The 22,738-nt window shown below is 45.1% G+C and overlaps 2 protein-coding genes across 2 annotated transcripts; both read left to right on the forward strand.

Moving 5' to 3' along the window:
- The first annotated feature begins 1,040 nt into the window (after positions 1 to 1,040).
- LOC129201602 (uncharacterized protein C12orf50 homolog) lies at positions 1,041 to 11,653 on the forward strand. Its single transcript, XM_054813121.1, has 12 exons — positions 1,041 to 1,224; positions 1,848 to 1,971; positions 3,191 to 3,355; positions 4,122 to 4,199; positions 4,316 to 4,429; positions 5,044 to 5,163; positions 7,047 to 7,124; positions 7,392 to 7,445; positions 8,022 to 8,111; positions 8,932 to 9,172; positions 10,277 to 10,413; positions 11,490 to 11,653. The coding sequence occupies exons 1-12, from the start codon at positions 1,171 to 1,173 to the stop codon at positions 11,651 to 11,653; spliced, it is 1,419 nt and encodes a 472-aa protein (XP_054669096.1). The 5' UTR covers positions 1,041 to 1,170.
- A 322-nt stretch (positions 11,654 to 11,975) lies between these two features.
- On the forward strand, positions 11,976 to 22,590 carry LOC129201607 (uncharacterized protein C12orf50 homolog). Its single transcript, XM_054813129.1, has 12 exons — positions 11,976 to 12,159; positions 12,783 to 12,906; positions 14,126 to 14,290; positions 15,057 to 15,134; positions 15,251 to 15,364; positions 15,979 to 16,098; positions 17,982 to 18,059; positions 18,327 to 18,380; positions 18,957 to 19,046; positions 19,867 to 20,107; positions 21,212 to 21,351; positions 22,427 to 22,590. Exons 1-12 carry the CDS (start codon positions 12,106 to 12,108, stop codon positions 22,588 to 22,590), a joined length of 1,422 nt encoding a protein of 473 aa, XP_054669104.1. The 5' UTR covers positions 11,976 to 12,105.
- The last annotated feature ends 148 nt before the right edge of the window (positions 22,591 to 22,738 follow it).

Raw genomic sequence — 22,738 nt, forward strand, 5'->3', positions numbered from 1 at the left:
GTGAATGCCACCCCAATCACAACAAGAAATAACTGTGATTGGGCACCATGACTTACTACTTTCACCTTGCGAAGTACTGCACCTCTTGCTGCCTCGGATGAATGCTTCTGTCATAAGTCCGATATTCCTCTGATCACCAAATAAAACTGCTGAAAGAAAAGAAAGAAAAGAAAGAAGAAACATGAGAGAGCAGCTTATTTTTCCCCCACAAGGCTCACAAGCTCCCAGTGCCGTCATGTTGGAGCGGCCTCGTTCCTTGCCCTGGCTGTTCCCTACACTTGGAAAAAGCAAACGCAACCTCAGGGCCAACACCTGGGTGCACCTGGCAGGAAAGGAGGGGGACAGAGCTGAAACGGCCCCCAAACGACCTTCCTTTCCCGCCTTCCAGGGGGGAGCCCTACGGAAACCTCTACCGTGCCTTTCGCTCCAGACCTGCAGCGACTGAAACTTCCTTTCCCCGCCTAGATATTGTCTGTTCAGAGGCAGCCTCGGACAGGAGCGAGAACAGAGGTCTTAATTAGGGACACAAGTGTACGCTGTTCTTTCTGCTTTAGCTGTGGCACTGGACATCATGGAAGCAAGAAAAAGCAATGAACCCCAACAACGTCAGCCGTTAACAGCTAGCAGTGTACTAACACGAAGCAGCAAGTTTCTCCATCCAAAGAAAGAGGTGCTGCAAGAAAAACATGGGCCAACAGGATTTTGGTTGAAAACCTAGTCAAAGGATAAGGATAAGCAAGAAGTTGGGTATTCTTGTAGCCCTGCCAAATGGGTTTGTTCCGGTTTACGTTAAAGAAACACCAGAAGGGGAGACCCTTTGAAACGGTCCGATTTTCCGTACTCTACTCTGAAGCAAGGGAGAGAGGAAGGTGTTCAAGCTGGACAGGCCACATAGCACCATCATGCTGATGTCACGAGCTGGAGGAGCAGTTGGGAGCTTTCGTAACGTAACATTCTATACCGGCTAGCAACTGCCTTCGTCCGTTCGGCAAGCCCGGAGAAGGTAGCAGCTCCTTCCTTGTTTCCAAAAAGGTCTGAAGGTCCAGGTTTGGAAAGAGAACTACTGCTTTCAGGACACGATTACAAGTTGCCTGAATGTTGAGAGCTCTAACTTTTTCGTGTATGTTCTGCCAGCAGTAGGAGAGTGGAGGAGAAGCCTGAAAGCTGGAAATGGCCGCAGCTGGGAATGACCGCTCTTTCCATGTTTGTTCCCCCTACGCACAGGTAAATGCTGTAGATTGTAGAGTGGTTTGTACCCTTGATTCTCCTGACATATCTGTCTTGAAAGGGAGGGTGGTTATGTAAAGTTAGACATCGCTATGCCACTCTGCGTGGGTCCTGGCCCCATCTGTAGATCAAACAGCTGATTTTCAGGAGCAGTGAGAAGAGCTCACGATCCTCTAAACACCCAGCTGTCCCGACGACAGTCCAGAAGTGGCGTTTTGGAGATGCTGCTCTGAGACCCAGCTGCTAATGTCTGGAACTGGGTGGAACTTCCCGTCACGTATTCAACTATTTTCAAGTGTGACTTTGATGTCCTTTAAAAAATGACATAGAAACTCATTAAGAAACCGCCAGTAACCCACAATACTGCACGCACTGCAGTACAGTAAGGAGACTGCTTTGCTCCTATTCTCATCTACAGACATCACGAAAGCTCCCTTGCCCTAGCTCAAGGTAACTTCAGAGTTACCTGGAGCTTAAGATAACTTTACATGTTCAAAAGTAGCAGCGCGTGGTCCCACAAAATCTTAGTCATATGTTCACAGCAGTACGCTGTATATGAATCCATTTAGTCCCGTTTTATCGCTGTATTGACAGTATCTGAAACCTGTTTTCTCCTGCAGCAGAAGTACAGCAACATCTCCTGTTTCTGGGAAAAACAACCATCAGGCTGCTTGAGGATCAGTTGCGCCTTCCATCACAGCAAACCTCGCAGCATAAATGGACTTTTTTTGCCGCCGAGTAACAGTGAGTAAAAATATTTTCTCAGCCATTTGTCCAGTAGAGCTCTTAAGTAAGTGCACAAAAATGTCCTTCCAGCGCTTACGTAGCGTACGTGCAGGTGAAGAAATGTACCATGGCAAATCAATCAGGTATGATCCGCTATGCCGGCAAGTTGAAGGCAAAGAAAGGAATTGGATTGGCATTTGAATAGGGTTGCCATATGACTTTTTTTAGCTGTCTGCTTACGAATCTTTGTAACTATCGGTGACATGAAAGGTGAAGTCACAAAAGGCAGTTTAGGTTGCTAAGATCCATGGAGTAAAAATGTTGCCTTCCTTGGGTATTTGCTAGATGAAATCTCTCCAGGAGTGAAAATGGTTAGTGGGCAGGTAAGCACTTAAGAGAAATGAAAAGCAGCGTGTGTGGTTGGAGGGAGGAGGTTGTTAGGGCCACCAGCAGCAGTATCTGTTGATAGAGCACAACATGTTATATGGATGAGACACCCCTTGTAGAGACAACATCAGATTACAGTGCTGTGTGTGCAGATGTATTTCCAGTTTGTCGTTTGGAATAAATTAATAAATCAATAAATACATTACTAATGAAATGAATAAATAAAGGCTCTACCAAGTTAAGTGTTGTATCTTAATTTCTCTTGCACGAGATACAACAAATCTGGTCTGCAGGAGTGCTACTAAAATGCCTTTAACATGATACACATGCTGCTCATAGGCAAGCAAGAGATGCACAAGAATCTGGTTGAGTGTAAATTAATGTCATGAACTTCATATTCCTTCTCAAAATCTACACTTTGCACTTAGTAGAGAGAGTTGTGGTTCAGAAGATTTTGAGAGAAAAAATTGTCGACAAGCTAAAAATTGGTACTCCTGTGCTTAGCGTTGCTAAACTCTTCAAAATCGATGCCATGGCCTGCCTATTATTCAGCATGTTTAAAATATTTTCACAGGTGGGGTTCTAAACTCATTGACTCACTTCAGCCCCCGTATTACTAATCCCATGTTGTCCCATAGTGTAAATATCTGCCTGCTTTTTCAGACTTTCTGTACTTGGAAGACGCTCTTTTGCCGACCTCAGCAGAAGATTTTTTGGAAAAGGCACAATCCGTCTATTTAATGACTCCTTCAGTATGGCAATGATTTCAAGAAGATACCTGCTGGCCTGAACCTGGATTTGATCTTCCAGTTCCCTCCTAACAAAATGAATGTAATGTTCTTTCCTGCAGATGCCCCATTGCAACAAGGTGTCCAAGAAGGGATTCCGCACCCAGCCCATGGTCAAGAGTCACTCAGAAATCAAAAGAATATTTTACGACCAATTCACCCTCCACTGACTATACACCTCAACGATGAAGACGACGATGAGGACGATGATGAAGAGGAGGAGAACGGTAAACAATTTTTTCTTTTGTTTACCGGGGGGTAGAAGGGGGTTTTCCACTCTCGCAATGCACTTTCCAACTCATTTATTAGCATAACCATCAAACCATCCTCTTTTGAGAAAAGAGGTCTTGACGGGTTTTTGACATAATCTCCAAACTATTGGAACTGGTAGTCACTCTTCAAAATTTCTCAAAATTTGGGGACAAAATGACAAGTTCAGGAGGTGGTACTTCTTCTCTGGGAAACAAACTTTTGAACAGGGGCTGTACACTCTCCTCACTGAAGGTGAAGTCACAGGTTGGTTTACAAAAGGTAGCTGTGTGACTTCCCCTTAAATACTTTGTTCAAAGTATTTACCTATTAAACTGTCTTTCTTTCAAGCCACGAGTTTTCTCACTTTTTCTCTGCCGATTCTCTCCCCCATCCCACAATGGAGGGCAGGTTTCTCATGCTGACTAGAAGCCTTGTTTCACTGATTTCCTAAACTCTGTAGGCGGTCTCATTTTACTACAGAAAGATATTCTTCAATCTAGCAAAGACATTGCAGCAGAGGAACTTTGGGCAGAGCTTGTTGTATACGTGTTGGAACTGCAATTCCACTGCAGCTGGAAACTCCTGCTATTCAGGAATCATTTTTCTGTCCAGAATCAGAGGTTGCCGTCAGAAAAAAACAAACCCTGACCACAATGAAACTCACGTTGGTTTTTGACCATTAAGAATTGTTGAAGGTCTTTGTATAGATACCGCGTAACCTTTTAAAAATACTGCCTACAGGTGCTCCTGACTGGGTGCCTCAGACTGCTGCAGACCTTGAAGAGGAAAGAGCAATAAAGGAAATATGCTATCAATCTGGTAAGTAGGAAATCAGTCACTCTTTCCTAAACAGCAATATAGTCACTCTTTCCTAAACAGCAATACTGCCGATACAGTAAACATTGGGTTTTTTCCTCCCCTGGGGGTATGTTTAGGAGAGTATTACGGGATTCAGTACCCTCAGGAACACCAATCAACAAAAACTGTGTCTTCACCTCGGGAAAACGAGCTACTACCCTGGGAAGCTACCGAGCGAGACTTGCAGGCAGGCAAGTGCTTTTCATCTTCTGGGACATCGTTTACCACTTTTTAAATTACTGTTACAGGGAGAAACTACTCCATAGCTTGCCCCTCCTCCCCTCTTCTTTAATGTAGTGACAATGAAGGATAGCGTATTACAAAGAGCGTCAACAGACTTCACTACTTTTTCCCCATATACATGGGTAGTGTCACACACGTGGCGACTACCTGCGTCCACTGGTGAGGGAAAAGGTAGAAATGGGCTATTAAGCCTATGTCTACTTTCCTGAGACACACGACAGAGGTGGTCTTCCCTACAATTTTTCCTCACGACCAAGATTTATGTCACCTCATTGAGATATACTTAGACTATCGACAAGGAAATCAGTAACAAACAGGCAAATACAGGTTCTAATATAGGTCTGTCTTTAGAATTAGATACATTCAGAGAAAAGGATAGAGATGTTTCCCCAAAGCATTTCTTCCAGACAGTTCTCTGAGGTTTTTGGTACCACAATGACATGCATCTTGAAAATACCAGAAATTCAGTCAGATAGGATCACTGAGGGAGGAAGAGAATGGCAGCGCCATTCCCCGGGCTTACACACAAGCAGCTAAACCACTCTCTCTGTTGCCCTTCCAGGCGACGGTGATACAATTCCTACAACATTTAAGAATGCAAAAGGAGAAGGAGAGAGCTCAGGAACGACAGTACCAGCAGAGACCATTCCCAGAACAGATCGTGGATCCTTTGAAAACGGAGGTAATACACTTTAGCATCAGCTTCTCTTTGCTGAACATCATGTGCTAAGTAAAAAAACCTGAACGTGCACGCATTAAGCTTCACCATTTTAGATCCGAGTTATTCTTTCTTTGTTATGTTCTAGAGACTCTTTCTCATGCTGCACCATTACCTGTAACAATCAAAACCACTCTTTACCATTCTGCTTGGGTTAGCATCATTCTAGTAAAAAAAGATCCTCTATGCTGATTCCAATTGAATTTTTCCTGCTTAATTTTGGAAAAGAATTGCTTCTGTGAAGTTATAAAACAGACATGTCCGCAGTAGAATACCCTTACCACTAGGTACGTTGACATCGGAGCTAAAGCCAATGTGACAAGGTTGAAGCTTTGGCCGTTCACTGGTAGTGCTGCAATGCTCCTTGGCACCACGTCAGCAACGCCAGGTCAGCTGTTACAAGCATGCCTGGGCCCATGCTGTAAACTGTATCACCGATGTGCCTGAGGATTAAACTTATATCAAGTTATAAACTGAAGTTAGTTTGCATGCCACATCATTTCAGTTGTTCAGCTCGCAGGACAACACGTAGCTCAACTGACGATGCAGCCGAGCCAGAGGAAAAGCGTGCCTCATGTGCAGCACGTGAGAAATAAGCACCGGTAGGCAGGAACATGCTAATTAAGGTTCCTGGTTTGTTGCTAACTGAGTTACCTTGTAGCGACACACAGACCAGGGTTGTCACCCTATGCTGTGGAGTCCCTTTGCATTGGGTTCCCATTTAGATGGTACACTTTGACTTTGGAAAAGGATTTGTTCCCCCTGTGACACGCTGTCTTGGTTTTACCCCAGCCGGCAGCTAAGCACCACGCAGCCGCTCACTCGCTCCCCCCATCGGGATGGGGGAGAGAACTGGAAAAGTTAAAGTGAGAAAACTCGTGGGTTGAGATAAAGACATTTTAATAGGTAAAGCAAAAGCCGTGCGCACAGGCAAAGCAAAGCAAGGAATTCATTCACCACTCCCCATGGGCAGGCAGGTGTTCAGCCATCCCCAGGGAAGCAGGGCTCTGTCACGCGTAACGGTTACTTGGGAAGACAAACGCCATCACTCCGAACGCCACCCCCCCCCACCTTCTCTTCCCCCCAAGCTCCTTATAAACTGAGCATGACGTCATATGGTATGGAATATCCCTTTGGTCAGCTTGGGTCACCTGTCCTGTCTGTCTCCTCCCAACTTCTTGTGCAGCCCCAGCCATCCCGCTGGCAGGGCAGTGCAAGAAGCAGAAAAGGCCTTGCCCTGTGTAAACACTGCTCAACAAGAAGTCCATAGAACAAAAACATCTCTATATTATCAACACTGTCTCCCGCACAAATCCAAAACATATCCTCACACTAGCTACTATGAAGAAAATCAACCCTCTCAGCTAAAACCAGGACACACGCACATAAATTGCATGCAGCTTTTGATTCGCAGTGATTACAAACGCGTATGTGGATTAAAGCTAATGTTTGTACTTTTAAACTGTAAACCCAAAATACAGTATTCATGAAGATTTTCAAATTCATAATGAGAAGCATTCTAAGCCAGAAGCGGTCAAAGACATTGAACGAGTCCAACACCTTTGTGTTTATAGTCAATTTTTGAGTTTCCTTGCAAGATTTTGCAACTGTGAACTCTTCTAGAGGAACCATAACCGCTTCCGCTTTCCTTCTGAGGAACGGCACTTTTAACATGTACAGCCCAAGAAGACCTGTGTATGAAGTGGGAGATCTGCTTTAAAAAACAAAAAAAAAAAACCCAACCCAAAAATACCCCAAAACCACCAACCAAACAAAAAAGCATTTTTGGAGGAGAAGATTGTGCCTGCTTTTGCAAAAAGTAAATATGCGCTATTTTAATCCCTCAGGAACCAATCGCATGGAGCGGGTAAAGAACTATCCCGGTAAAGAAGCAAAGGAGAAGCAATGGGTTTCCGAGGAAGAAAGCAAGTCCCATAACACAGGAACAGGAAAAGGTATTTTGAGAAAACAGTTGGCTTATTCCTTCTTGTTTACTCAACTCACAGATGACTTGGCAGGACCTAGTTAATTTCTGTTCTTAGTGTCAGATAGGGACAGTCCATATTTGGATTGGACTAGCCACAAAGAGCATTTGCTTTATCTAGGCCTTCCAGCCTCCGGCCTCCTGCAACATGTCCAATTTTGAAGGAATAGCCCAGCATTTTGGTCTGAGTTTGCTGCTTCTCTTTTAGGAATTCACACTCCAGACCCCAAAGCAAAACCACGTCGCCAACAAAGGGGTCAAAGTAAGGACGATGAAGCTGCTTCTGCTGTTCCTCCTGTGAGAGAAACTGGAAGAGACACTTATTTCAGTTCTTCAGAACCTCGAAGATCAGCATATGTAGTCTACCGTACTGCCACCGTCACCCAAGAACCAAAGTGCAATGGACCGACAGGTGGGTTCCTGCTTACACAGGATCCTTAAACGTTAAGAAAGTGATTTCATCTTGCCCGTTTCAGTCACCTCTCTTAAGCTGGGCTGAATCTCCACCTAGAGGTGCCTCCCTGTCTTAATTGCCAATCAAAGGAGCCTCCTTCAGACACAGTAACCCCCACTTTCAGACAAATGAAGTGAAGCAAAAGGAATCCCAGCATCACCGCTTCGTCTCAGGGGCGAATAGTTGTGGGGTTTTTCTTTTTCTTTCATAGAGATTACAGAGAGAACATTCTCAATGCGAAGAACACATCTTATCAAATTTCCAGGTTGAGAAAGGATATAGCGTTTAAAAAAAAATGAAAAAAACACCCCCCCCCCCCAAAAAAGGCGATCACCATTTTTGTCGTAAAAACCACCTTAGCACTTTCGCTACCTTTCTTTTCAGCAGTACCTCAGCCGTATGCTGGGAAACGCTCCAAACCAAAGAATCAGCTTGACGCAAATAGAAGATTTTGGACCCAAACCGAAAGCTATGGTAAGACTCACAGGCTGTGTGCAAAAGGAAAAATTTAGGACTATTGTGGAATTAGTACTTTGAATTAATGGAATTAATCTGGAATTAACAGAAAACCAGAGTATTCATAATAATGATTTCTAACCGAGTTTTACAGAAAACTAGTCAGTCATTGGGCAGCATACTCTGACGCAAAATCAACCACCTAGTACAAAAACATAACACTGCCTTGCATCTAGCGCTTTCCCAAGCAGGGACAAAAAAGGAGACCGGATTGTGGAGTAGTCTAATCTAAAAGCAACTGATGCCTTTGGGCAGGTTGTCTACACAGGAACATTCACTTTGTCCAAGTCAAGGATGTCCGTGGCACAATCCGCCTCCTTTGGCGGATCCTGTGAGCCTGATGGAAACGCTGCGAGATTACAGATGATCTTTAGAGTTCTAGGGGGAAAATCTATATTTAATACTACCTTGTATTTCAGAGGTGGTGTCTGAGTCACCCAATGTATGCATTGATACTTCAGCTAATGTAATATTTAATTTGCATACCAGGCTAAGAGAGTCTTTCCCTAAATTGCAGCTGAAATTAAGAAAGAGTGCCTGTCTTTTTTCTACAGACAAATATACTTCAGGCTCTTACAATGCACCAACTTGGAGGAAAAGAAATCCACACCCTAAAACGTTCTCAAAGTCTAAAACAACCAGTCAGGTAACTGAGATTAGAACCTCTATCTTGCGTCTTCTGTTGGAAGTCTAATTCTTAACACCTTTTGAACAGAGCATAGACTTTCCCTCTAATAAGTGATGCACAACATGTTCTGCCTATCTATTTTGACAACAGAGCCAAGAAGACATGGAAGTGAACAGGAAAGGAGAGCGATACATAGACAGGAGAAAGAGATGAAGCCAGTTCTTCGACTTACAAGAGCAATCGAAATTGAAATGTGGAAATTATCAGCTGGAAAATCCAAAGAGGACACAATTGCAAATTCCAAAAATAAGATGCAGGAAGTACACGACAATGTTTCAAAACTGATTGAAAACACAAAATATACGTTCTGTGTGATCACAGATCCACTAAGGTTAATTTGTTATGAAAATTTGACTGTTGAAATGACTTTTGCAGATGATGTTTTAAGGCATAATTTCTAAGATGAATAAATACTAGCACTTTTTCACTTTGCAGTTTCAGAGGTCTTTTAATGCAATGCATCTTCTCGTTTCCTCCCAACCTCCACACTTCTGTTACTCTTCCCCAAAGAAATTACACACCCTTTACTATACAAGTTCTAGTGTGCAAGGCAGAACTACCAACCGGACATTTTAGAACCGGAGTAGTTCCTTGACTGGCACCTTCACTGCAACCAACCTATAAACACCTACTATCTTTACGGTAACTACCACTTTGTGGTCAAGATGTTTAATGACAGGTGAAGTCACAACAGCTGTAATCCAATAGAGCACACAATAGAAGTGAAACCTAAGTGAAACAAGGCTTCTAGTCAGCACGAGAAACCTGCCCTCCACGGTGGGATGGGGGAGAGAATCGGAAGAGAAAAAGTGAGAAAACTCGGGGCTTGAAATAAAGACACTTTAATAGGTAAAACAAAAGCCACACGCGCAAGCAAAGCAAGACAAGGAAATGGCTCACCACTTCCCATCGGCAGGCAGGTGTTCAGCCATCCCCAGGAAAGCAGGGCTCCATCACGCGTTAACGGTGACTTGGGAAGAAAAAAACGCCACCGCTCTGAGTCTACCCTCTTTCTTCTTCTTCTTCTTCTTCTTCTTCTTCTTCTTCTTCTTCTTCTTCTTCCCAAAGCCCCTTATATGCTGAGCATGACCTCCTATGGTATGCAATATCCCTTTCGTCGGCTGGGGTCAGCCGTCCCGGCTGTGTCCCCTCCCAACTTCTTGTGCACCCCCAGCTACTCGCTGGTGGGGGGGGGTGAGAAGCAGAAAAGGCCTTGACGCTGCCTGAGCACTGCTCAGCAGTAACCAAAATATCCTGGTATTAGCAACACTGTTTTCAGCACAAATCCACAACACAGCCCCACACTGTGCAGAAAAATAACTCTATCCTAGCCAAAACCTAGTGCAGGGAGGTCCCCTTACATGACCACCATCAGGATGGCATTGGTACTCAGAGCTGAACAACGAAGTTACTGACGTTTTGGCAATCGTTTCAGCTCTTCCATCCAGAACCCAAACACCCAGGGGAGAAAGTCACCCAGCCGACACACAGCAGTAGCTGCTGCTCCTGCTCCTGCTGCTGCTGCTGCTACTAAAACCGGGAAACACGACCCGCAGGCCCACAGCCAGACAGGTGAATGCCACCCCAATCACAACAAGAAATAACTGTGATTGGGCACCATGACTTACTACTTTCACCTTGCGAAGTACTGCACCTCTTGCTGCCTCGGATGAATGCTTCTGTCATAAGTCCGATATTCCTCTGATCACCAAATAAAACTGCTGAAAGAAAAGAAAGAAAAGAAAGAAGAAACATGAGAGAGCAGCTTATTTTTCCCCCACAAGGCTCACAAGCTCCCAGTGCCGTCATGTTGGAGCGGCCTCGTTCCTTGCCCTGGCTGTTCCCTACACTTGGAAAAAGCAAACGCAACCTCAGGGCCAACACCTGGGTGCACCTGGCAGGAAAGGAGGGGGACAGAGCTGAAACGGCCCCCAAACGACCTTCCTTTCCCGCCTTCCAGGGGGGAGCCCTACGGAAACCTCTACCGTGCCTTTCGCTCCAGACCTGCAGCGACACTTCCCGCCGCCCGGGTCTCCCCCTCCCTGCAGCCAGGCCTCACTGAGGCACAGCTACACAGCTAAGAAGAGCCCCTGTTTGGATAGCTCTTGGCAGTGTTAACACTTTCTTACTCGGGCTGCTCCTGCCCGCTGGCAGTTCATTATTCATGGCCCTCGCCTGCTTTCCGGCATGTTCCTTCCCCTGTGTGCCCCAGTCAGCTGTAGGGCTTACGGACCTGTGGGAGCCCTTTCACTCACATTGTTTCTCGCTTCACAGCTCTTTGGGCCATCTCCTGATACCGGAGTCACAAACACATTGATCGGCTCCTCGAGAGACCTGAAGACTTCCAGTCATTTCAATGTCTCCGTGCTTCTCCCCCAGCTTGGGCATAACCACTGCTGAGCCAGCCTCATACCATTTGTGCCCGTGGAGTCTCTGGCACCTGAAGTGTTCAGCTCCAAGTCACTGATGTCACTCAGTGTGGGAACTGTGACCCCCTGTCCTGGGGATCACAGCCTGCCTGACCGTTTTCCAGGACTGAAACTTCCTTTCCCCGCCTAGATATTGTCTGTTCAGAGGCAGCCTCGGACGGGAGCGAGAACAGAGGTCTTAATTAGGGACACAAGTGTACGCTGTTCTTTCTGCTTTAGCTGTGGCACTGGACATCATGGAAGCAAGAAAAAGCAATGAACCCCAACAACGTCAGCCGTTAACAGCTAGCAGTGTACTAACACGAAGCAGCAAGTTTCTCCATCCAAAGAAAGAGGTGCTGCAAGAAAAACATGGGCCAACAGGATTTTGGTTGAAAACCTAGTCAAAGGATAAGGATAAGCAAGAAGTTGGGTATTCTTGTAGCCCTGCCAAATGGGTTTGTTCCGGTTTACGTTAAAGAAACACCAGAAGGGGAGACCCTTTGAAACGGTCCGATTTTCCGTACTCTACTCTGAAGCAAGGGAGAGAGGAAGGTGTTCAAGCTGGACAGGCCACATAGCACCATCATGCTGATGTCACGAGCTGGAGGAGCAGTTGGGAGCTTTCGTAACGTAACATTCTATACCGGCTAGCAACTGCCTTCGTCCGTTCAGCAAGCCCAGAGAAGGTAGCAGCTCCTTCCTTGTTTCCAAAAAGGTCTGAAGGTCCAGGTTTGGAAAGAGAACTACTGCTTTCAGGACACGATTACAAGTTGCCTGAATGTTGAGAGCTCTAACTTTTTCGTGTATGTTCTGCCAGCAGTAGGAGAGTGGAGGAGAAGCCTGAAAGCTGGAAATGGCCGCAGCTGGGAATGACCGCTCTTTCCATGTTTGTTCCCCCTACGCACAGGTAAATGCTGTAGATTGTAGAGTGGTTTGTACCCTTGATTCTCCTGACATATCTGTCTTGAAAGGGAGGGTGGTTATGTAAAGTTAGACATCGCTATGCCACTCTGCGTGGGTCCTGGCCCCATCTGTAGATCAAACAGCTGATTTTCAGGAGCAGTGAGAAGAGCTCACGATCCTCTAAACACCCAGCTGTCCCGACGACAGTCCAGAAGTGGCGTTTTGGAGATGCTGCTCTGAGACCCAGCTGCTAATGTCTGGAACTGGGTGGAACTTCCCGTCACGTATTCAACTATTTTCAAGTGTGACTTTGATGTCCTTTAAAAAATGACATAGAAACTCATTAAGAAACCGCCGGTAACCCACAATACTGCACGCACTGCAGTACAGTAAGGAGACTGCTTTGCTCCTATTCTCATCTACAGACATCACGAAAGCTCCCTTGCCCTAGCTCAAGGTAACTTTAGAGTTACCTGGAGCTTAAGATAACTTTACATGTTCGAAAGTAGCAGCGCGTGGTCCCACAAAATCTTAGTCATATGTTCACAGCAGTACGCTGTATATGAATCCATTTAGTCCCGTTTTATTGCTGTACTGACAGTATCTGAAACCTGTTTTCTCCTGCAGCAGAAGTACAGCAACATCTCCTGTTTCTGGGAAAAACAACCATCAGGCTGCTTGAGGATCAGTTGCGCCTTCCATCATAGCAAACCTCGCAGCATAAATGGACTTTTTTTGCCGCCGAGTAACAGTGAGTAAAAATATTTTCTCAGCCGTTTCTCCAGTAGAGCTCTTAAGTAAGTGCACAAAAACGTCCTTCCAGCGCTTACGTAGCGTACGTGCAGGTGAAGAAATGTACCATGGCAAATCAATCAGGTATGATCCGCTATGCCGGCAAGTTGAAGGCAAAGAAAGGAATTGGATTGGCATTTGAATAGGGTTGCCATATGACTTTTTTTAGCTGTCTGCTTACGAATCTTTGTAACTATCGGTGACATGAAAGGTGAAGTCACAAAAGGCAGTTTAGGTTGCTAAGATCCATGGAGTAAAAATGTTGCCTTCCTTGGGTATTTGCTAGATGAAATCTCTCCAGGAGTGAAAATGGTTAGTGGGCAGGTAAGCACTTAAGAGAAATGAAAAGCAGCGTGTGTGGTTGGAGGGAGGAGGTTGTTAGGGCCACCAGCAGCAGTATCTGTTGATAGAGCACAACATGTTATATGGATGAGACACCCCTTGTACAGACAACATCAGATTACAGTGCTGTGTGTGCAGATGTATTTCCAGTTTGTCGTTTGGAATAAATTAATAAATCAATAAATAAATTACTAATGAAATGAATAAATAAAGGCTCTACCAAGTTAAGTGTTGTATCTTAATTTCTCTTGCACGAGATACAACAAATCTGGTCTGCAGGAGTGCTACTAAAATGCCTTTAACATGATACACATGCTGCTCATAGGCAAGCAAGAGATGCACAAGAATCTGGTTGAGTGTAAATTAATATCATGAACTTCATATTCCTTCTCAAAATCTACACTTTGCACTTAGTAGAGAGAGTTGTGGTTCAGAAGATTTTGAGAGAAAAAATTGTCGACAAGCTAAAAATTGGTACTCCTGTGCTTAGCGTTGCTAAACTCTTCAAAATCGATGCCATGGCCTGCCTATTATTCAGCATGTTTAAAATATTTTCACAGGTGGGGTTCTAAACTCATTGACTCACTTCAGCCCCCGTATTACTAATCCCATGTTGTCCCATAGTGTAAATATCTGCCTGCTTTTTCAGACTTTCTGTACTTGGAAGACGCTCTTTTGCCGACCTCAGCAGAAGATTTTTCGGAAAAGGCACAATCCGTCTATTTAATGACTCCTTCAGTATGGCAATGATTTCAAGAAGATACCTGCTGGCCTGAACCTGGATTTGATCTTCCAGTTCCCTCCTAACAAAATGAATGTAATGTTCTTTCCTGCAGATGCCCCATTGCAACAAGGTGTCCAAGAAGGGATTCCGCACCCAGCCCATGGTCAAGAGTCACTCAGAAATCAAAAGAATATTTTACGACCAATTCACCCTCCACTGACTATACACCTCAACGATGAAGACGACGATGAGGACGATGATGAAGAGGAGGAGAACGGTAAACAATTTTTTCTTTCGTTTACCGGGGGGTAGAAGGGGGTTTTCCACTCTCGCAATGCACTTTCCAACTCGTTTATTAGCATAACCATCAAACCATCCTCTTTTGAGAAAAGAGGTCTTGACGGGTTTTTGACATAATCTCCAAACTATTGGAACTGGTAGTCACTCTTCAAAATTTCTCAAAATTTGGGGACAAAATGACAAGTTCAGGAGGTGGTACTTCTTCTCTGGGAAACAAACTTTTGAACAGGGGCTGTACACTCTCCTCACTGAAGGTGAAGTCACAGGTTGGTTTACAAAAGGTAGCTGTGTGACTTCCCCTTAAATACTTTGCTCAAAGTATTTACCTATTAAACTGTCTTTCTTTCAAGCCACGAGTTTTCTCACTTTTTCTCTGCCGATTCTCTCCCCCATCCCACCATGGAGGGCAGGTTTCTCATGCTGACTAGAAGCCTTGTTTCACTGATTTCCTAAACTCTGTAGGCGGTCTCATTTTACTACAGAAAGATATTCTTCAATCTAGCAAAGACATTGCAGCAGAGGAACTTTGGGCAGAGCTTGTTGTATACGTGTTGGAACTGCAATTCCACTGCAGCTGGAAACTCCTGCTATTCAGGAATCATTTTTCTGTCCAGAATCAGAGGTTGCCGTCAGAAAAAAACAAACCCTGACCACAATGAAACTCACGTTGGTTTTTGACCATTAAGAATTGTTGAAGGTCTTTGTATAGATACCGCGTAACCTTTTAAAAATACTGCCTACAGGTGCTCCTGACTGGGTGCCTCAGACTGCTGCAGACCTTGAAGAGGAAAGAGCAATAAAGGAAATATGCTATCAATCTGGTAAGTAGGAAATCAGTCACTCTTTCCTAAACAGCAATATAGTCACTCTTTCCTAAACAGCAATACTGCCGATACAGTAAACATTGGGTTTTTTCCTCCCCTGGGGGTATGTTTAGGAGAGTATTACGGGATTCAGTACCCTCAGGAACACCAATCAACAAAAACTGTGTCTTCACCTCGGGAAAATGAGCTACTACCCTGGGAAGCTACCGAGCGAGACTTGCAGGCAGGCAAGTGCTTTTCATCTTCTGGGACATCGTTTACCACTTTTTAAATTACTGTTACAGGGAGAAACTACTCCATAGCTTGCCCCTCCTCCCCTCTTCTTTAATGTAGTGACAATGAAGGATAGCGTATTACAAAGAGCGTCAACAGACTTCACTACTTTTTCCCCATATACATGGGTAGTGTCACACACGTGGCGACTACCTGCGCCCACTGGCGAGGGAAAAGGTAGAAATGGGCTATTAAGCCTATGTCTACTTTCCTGAGACACACGACAGAGGTGGTCTTCCCTACAATTTTTCCTCACGACCAAGATTTATGTCACCTCATTGAGATAGACTTAGACTATCGACAAGGAAATCAGTAACAAACAGGCAAATACAGGTTCTAATATAGGTCTGTCTTTAGAATTAGATACATTCAGAGAAAAGGATAGAGATGTTTCCCCAAAGCATTTCTTCCAGACAGTTCTCTGAGGTTTTTGGTACCACAATGACATGCATCTTGAAAATACCAGAAATTCAGTCAGATAGGATCACTGAGGGAGGAAGAGAATGGCAGCGCCATTCCCCGGGCTTACACACAAGCAGCTAAACCACTCTCTCTGTTGCCCTTCCAGGCGACGGTGATACAATTCCTACAACATTTAAGAATGCAAAAGGAGAAGGAGAGAGCTCAGGAACGACAGTACCAGCAGAGACCATTCCCAGAACAGATCGTGGATCCTTTGAAAACGGAGGTAATACACTTTAGCATCAGCTTCTCTTTGCTGAACATCATGTGCTAAGTAAAAAAACCTGAACGTGCACGCATTAAGCTTCACCATTTTAGATCCGAGTTATTCTTTCTTTGTTATGTTCTAGAGACTCTTTCTCATGCTGCACCATTACCTGTAACAATCAAAACCACTCTTTACCATTCTGCTTGGGTTAGCATCATTCTAGTAAAAAAAGATCCTCTATGCTGATTCCAATTGAATTTTTCCTGCTTAATTTTGGAAAAGAATTGCTTCTGTGAAGTTATAAAACAGACATGTCCGCAGTAGAATACCCTTACCACTAGGTACGTTGACATCGGAGCTAAAGCCAATGTGACAAGGTTGAAGCTTTGGCCGTTCACTGGTAGTGCTGCAATGCTCCTTGGCACCACGTCAGCAACGCCAGGTCAGCTGTTACAAGCATGCCTGGGCCCATGCTGTAAACTGTATCACCGATGTGCCTGAGGATTAAACTTATATCAAGTTATAAACTGAAGTTAGTTTGCATGCCACATCATTTCAGTTGTTCAGCTCGCAGGACAACACGTAGCTCAACTGACGATGCAGCCGAGCCAGAGGAAAAGCGTGCCTCATGTGCAGCACGTGAGAAATAAGCACCGGTAGGCAGGAACATGCTAATTAAGGTTCCTGGTTTGTTGCTAACTGAGTTACCTTGTAGCGACACACAGACCAGGGTTGTCACCCTATGCTGTGGAGTCCCTTTGCATTGGGTTCCCATTTAGATGGTACACTTTGACTTTGGAAAAGGATTTGTTCCCCCTGTGACACGCTGTCTTGGTTTTACCCCAGCCGGCAGCTAAGCACCACGCAGCCGCTCACTCGCTCCCCCCATCGGGATGGGGGAGAGAACTGGAAAAGTTAAAGTGAGAAAACTCGTGGGTTGAGATAAAGACATTTTAATAGGTAAAGCAAAAGCCGTGCGCACAAGCAAAGCAAAGCAAGGAATTCATTCACCACTCCCCATGGGCAGGCAGGTGTTCAGCCATCCCCAGGGAAGCAGGGCTCTGTCACGCGTAACGGTTACTTGGGAAGACAAACGCCATCACTCCGAACGCCACCCCCCCCCCCTTCTCTTCCCCCCAAGCTCCTTATAAACTGAGCATGACGTCATATGGTATGGAATATCCCTTTGGTCAGCTTGGGTCACCTGTCCTGTCTGTCTCCTCCCAACTTCTTGTGCAGCCCCAGCCATCCCGCTGGCAGGGCAGTGCAAGAAGCAGAAAAGGCCTTGCCCTGTGTAAACACTGCTCAACAAGAAGTCCATAGAACAAAAACATCTCTATATTATCAACACTGTCTCCCGCACAAATCCAAAACATATCCTCACACTAGCTACTATGAAGAAAATCAACCCTCTCAGCTAAAACCAGGACACACGCACATAAATTGCATGCAGCTTTTGATTCGCAGTGATTACAAACGCGTATGTGGATTAAAGCTAATGTTTGTACTTTTAAACTGTAAACCCAAAATACAGTATTCATGAAGATTTTCAAATTCATAATGAGAAGCATTCTAAGCCAGAAGCGGTCAAAGACATTGAACGAGTCCAACACCTTTGTGTTTATAGTCAATTTTTGAGTTTCCTTGCAAGATTTTGCAACTGTGAACTCTTCTAGAGGAACCATAACCGCTTCCGCTTTCCTTCTGAGGAACGGCACTTTTAACATGTACAGCCCAAGAAGACCTGTGTATGAAGTGGGAGATCTGCTTTAAAAAACAAACAAAAAAAAACCCAACCCAAAAATACCCCAAAACCACCAACCAAACAAAAAAGCATTTTTGGAGGAGAAGATTGTGCCTGCTTTTGCAAAAAGTAAATATGCGTTATTTTAATCCCTCAGGAACCAATCGCATGGAGCGGGTAAAGAACTATCCCGGTAAAGAAGCAAAGGAGAAGCAATGGGTTTCCGAGGAAGAAAGCAAGTCCCATAACACAGGAACAGGAAAAGGTATTTTGAGAAAACAGTTGGCTTATTCCTTCTTGTTTACTCAACTCACAGATGACTTGGCAGGACCTAGTTAATTTCTGTTCTTAGTGTCAGATAGGGACAGTCCATATTTGGATTGGACTAGCCACAAAGAGCATTTGCTTTATCTAGGCCTTCCAGCCTCCGGCCTCCTGCAACATGTCCAATTTTGAAGGAATAGCCCAGCATTTTGGTCTGAGTTTGCTGCTTCTCTTTTAGGAATTCACACTCCAGACCCCAAAGCAAAACCACGTCGCCAACAAAGGGGTCAAAGTAAGGACGATGAAGCTGCTTCTGCTGTTCCTCCTGTGAGAGAAACTGGAAGAGACACTTATTTCAGTTCTTCAGAACCTCGAAGATCAGCATATGTAGTCTACCGTACTGCCACCGTCACCCAAGAACCAAAGTGCAATGGACCGACAGGTGGGTTCCTGCTTACACAGGATCCTTAAACGTTAAGAAAGTGATTTCATCTTGCCCGTTTCAGTCACCTCTCTTAAGCTGGGCTGAATCTCCACCTAGAGGTGCCTCCCTGTCTTAATTGCCAATCAAAGGAACCTCCTTCAGACACAGTAACCCCCACTTTCAGACAAATGAAGTGAAGCAAAAGGAATCCCAGCATCACCGCTTCGTCTCAGGGGCGAATAGTTGTGGGGTTTTTCTTTTTCTTTCATAGAGATTACAGAGAGAACATTCTCAATGCGAAGAACACATCTTATCAAATTTCCAGGTTGAGAAAGGATATAGCGTTTAAAAAAAAATGAAAAAAACACCCCCCCCCCCCAAAAAAGGCGATCAGCATTTTTGTCGTAAAAACCACCTTAGCCCTTTCGCTACCTTTCTTTTCAGCAGTACCTGAGCCGTATGCTGGGAAACGCTCCAAACCAAAGAATCAGCTTGACGCAAATAGAAGATTTTGGACCCAAACCGAAAGCTATGGTAAGACTCACAGGCTGTGAGCAAAAGGAAAAATTTAGGACTATTGTGGAATTAGTACTTTGAATTAATGGAATTAATCTGGAATTAACAGAAAACCAGAGTATTCATAATAATGATTTCTAACCGAGTTTTACAGAAAACTAGTCAGTCATTGGGCAGCATACTCTGACGCAAAATCAACCACCTAGTACAAAAACATAACACTGCCTTGCATCTAGCGCTTTCCCAAGCAGGGACAAAAAAGGAGACCGGATTGTGGAGTAGTCTAATCTAAAAGCAACTGATGCCTTTGGGCAGGTTGTCTACACAGGAACATTCACTTTGTCCAAGTCAAGGATGTCCGTGGCACAATCCGCCTCCTTTGGAAGATCCTGTGAGCCTGATGGAAACGCTGCGAGATTACAGATGATCTTTAGAGTTCTAGGGGCAAAATCTATATTTAATACTACCTTGTATTTCAGAGGTGGTGTCTGAGTCACCCAATGTATGCATTGATACTTCAGCTAATGTAATATTTAATTCGCATACCAGGCTAAGAGAGTCTTTCCCTAAATTGCAGCTGAAATTAAGAAAGAGTGCTTGTCTTTTTTCTACAGACAAATATACTTCAGGCTCTTACAATGCACCAACTTGGAGGAAAAGAAATCCACACCCTAAAACGTTCTCAAAGTCTAAAACAACCAGTCAGGTAACTGAGATTAGAACCTCTATCTTGCGTCTTCTGTTGGAAGTCTAATTCTTAACACCTTTTGAACAGAGCATAGACTTTCCCTCTAATAAGTGATGCACAACATGTTCTGCCTATCTATTTTGACAACAGAGCCAAGAAGACATGGAAGTGAACAGGAAAGGAGAGCGATACATAGACAGGAGAAAGAGATGAAGCCAGTTCTTCGACTTACAAGAGCAATCGAAATTGAAATGTGGAAATTATCAGCCGGAAAATCCAAAGAGGACACAATTGCAAATTCCAAAAATAAGATGCAGGAAGTACACGACAATGTTTCAAAACTGATTGAAAACACAAAATATACGTTCTGTGTGATCACAGATCCACTAAGGTTAATTTGTTATGAAAATTTGACTGTTGAAATGACTTTTGCAGATGATGTTTTAAGGCATAATTTCTAAGATGAATAAATACTAGCACTTTTTCACTTTGCAGTTTCAGAGGTCTTTTAATGCAACGCATCTTCTCGTTTCCTCCCAACCTCCACACTTCTGTTACTCTTCCCCAAAGAAATTACACACCCTTTACTATACAAGTTCTAGTGTGCAAGGCAGAACTACCAACCGGACATTTTAGAACCGGAGTAGTTCCTTGACTGGCACCTTCACTGCAACCAACCTATAAACACCTACTATCTTTACGGTAACTACCACTTTGTGGTCAAGATGTTTAATGACAGGTGAAGTCACAACAGCTGTAATCCAATAGAGCACACAATAGAAGTGAAACCTAAGTGAAACAAGGCTTCTAGTCAGCACGAGAAACCTGCCCTCCACGGTGGGATGGGGGAGAGAATCGGAAGAGAAAAAGTGAGAAAACTCGGGGCTTGAAATAAAGACACTTTAATAGGTAAAACAAAAGCCACACGCGCAAGCAAAGCAAGACAAGGAAATGGCTCACCACTTCCCATCGGCAGGCAGGTGTTCAGCCATCCCCAGGAAAGCAGGGCTCCATCACGCGTTAACGGTGACTTGGGAAGAAAAAAACGCCACCGCTCTGAGTCTACCCTCTTTCTTCTTCTTCTTCTTCTTCTTCTTCTTCTTCTTCTTCTTCTTCTTCTTCCCAAAGCCCCTTATATGCTGAGCATGACCTCCTATGGTATGCAATATCCCTTTAGTCGGCTGGGGTCAGCCGTCCCGGCTGTGTCCCCTCCCAACTTCTTGTGCACCCCCAGCTACTCGCTGGTGGGGGGGGGTGAGAAGCAGAAAAGGCCTTGACGCTGCCTGAGCACTGCTCAGCAGTAACCAAAATATCCCGGTATTAGCAACACTGTTTTCAGCACAAATCCACAACACAGCCCCACACTGTGCAGAAAAATAACTCTATCCGAGCCAAAACCTAGTGCAGGGAGGTCCCCTTACACGACCACCATCAGGATGGCATTGGTACTCAGAGCTGAACAACGAAGTTACTGACGTTTTGGCAATCGTTTCAGCTCTTCCATCCAGAACCCAAACACCCAGGGGAGAAAGTCACCCAGCCGACACACAGCAGTAGCTGCTGCTCCTGCTGCTGCTGCTGCTGCTGCTGCTACTAAAACCGGGAAACACGACCCGCAGGCCCACAGCCAGACAGGTGAATGCCACCCCAATCACAACAAGAAATAACTGTGATTGGGCACCATGACTTACTACTTTCACCTTGCGAAGTATTGCACCTCTTGCTGCCTCCGATGAATGCTTCTGTCATAAGTCCGATATTCCTCTGATCACCAAATAAAACTGTTGAAAGAAAAGAAAGAAAAGAAAGAAGAAACATGAGAGCGCAGCTTATTTTTCCCCCACAAGGCTCACAAGCTCCCAGTGCCGTCATGTTGGAGCGGCCTCGTTCCTTGCCCTGGCTGTTCCCTACACTTGGAAAAAGCAAACGCAACCTCAGGGCCAACACCTGGGTGCACCTGGCAGGAAAGGAGGGGGACAGAGCTGAAACGGCCCCCAAACGACCTTCCTTTCCCGCCTTCCAGGGGGGAGCCCTACGGAAACCTCTACCGTGCCTTTCGCTCCAGACCTGCAGCGACACTTCCCGCCGCCCGGGTCTCCCCTCCCCACAGCCAGGCCTCACTGAGGCACAGCTACACAGCTAAGAAGAGCCCCTGTTTGGATAGCTCTTGGCAGCGTTAACACTTTCTTACTCGGGCTGCTCCTGCCCGCTGGCAGTTCATTATTCATGGCCCTCGCCTGCTTTCCGGCATGTTCCTTCCCCTGTGTGCCCCAGTCAGCTGTAGGGCTTACGGACCTGTGGGAGCCCTTTCACTCACATCATTTCTTGCTTCACAGCTCTTCGGGCCATCTCCTGATACCTGAGTCACAAACAAATTGATCGGCTCCTCGAGAGACCTGAAGACTTCCAGTCATTTCAATGCCTCCGTGCTTCTCCCCCAGCTTGGGCATAACCACCGCTGAGCCAGCCTCGTACCATTTGTGCCCGTGGAGTCTCTGGCACCTGAAGTGTTCAGCTCCAAGTCACTGATGTCACTCAGTGTGGGAACTGTGACCCCCTGTCCTGGGGATCACAGCCTGCCTGACCGTTTTCCAGGACTGAAACTTCCTTTCCCCGCCTAGATATTGTCTGTTCAGAGGCAGCCTCGGACGGGAGCGAGAACAGAGGTCTTAATTAGGGACACAAGTGTACGCTGTTCTTTCTGCTTTAGCTGTGGCACTGGACATCATGGAAGCAAGAAAAAGCAATGAACCCCAACAACGTCGGCCGTTAACAGCTAGCAGTGTACTAACACGAAGCAGCAAGTTTCTCCATCCAAAGAAAGAGGTGCTGCAAGAAAAACATGGGCCAACAGGATTTTGGTTGAAAACCTAGTCAAAGGATAAGGATAAGCAAGAAGTTGGGTATTCTTGTAGCCCTGCCAAATGGGTTTGTTCCGGTTTACGTTAAAGAAACACCAGAAGGGGAGACCCTTTGAAACGGTCCGATTTTCCGTACTCTACTCTGAAGCAAGGGAGAGAGA

Source organism: Grus americana, chromosome 1 (genome assembly GCF_028858705.1).
Source record: "Grus americana isolate bGruAme1 chromosome 1, bGruAme1.mat, whole genome shotgun sequence".
NCBI lineage: Eukaryota > Metazoa > Chordata > Aves > Gruiformes > Gruidae > Grus > Grus americana.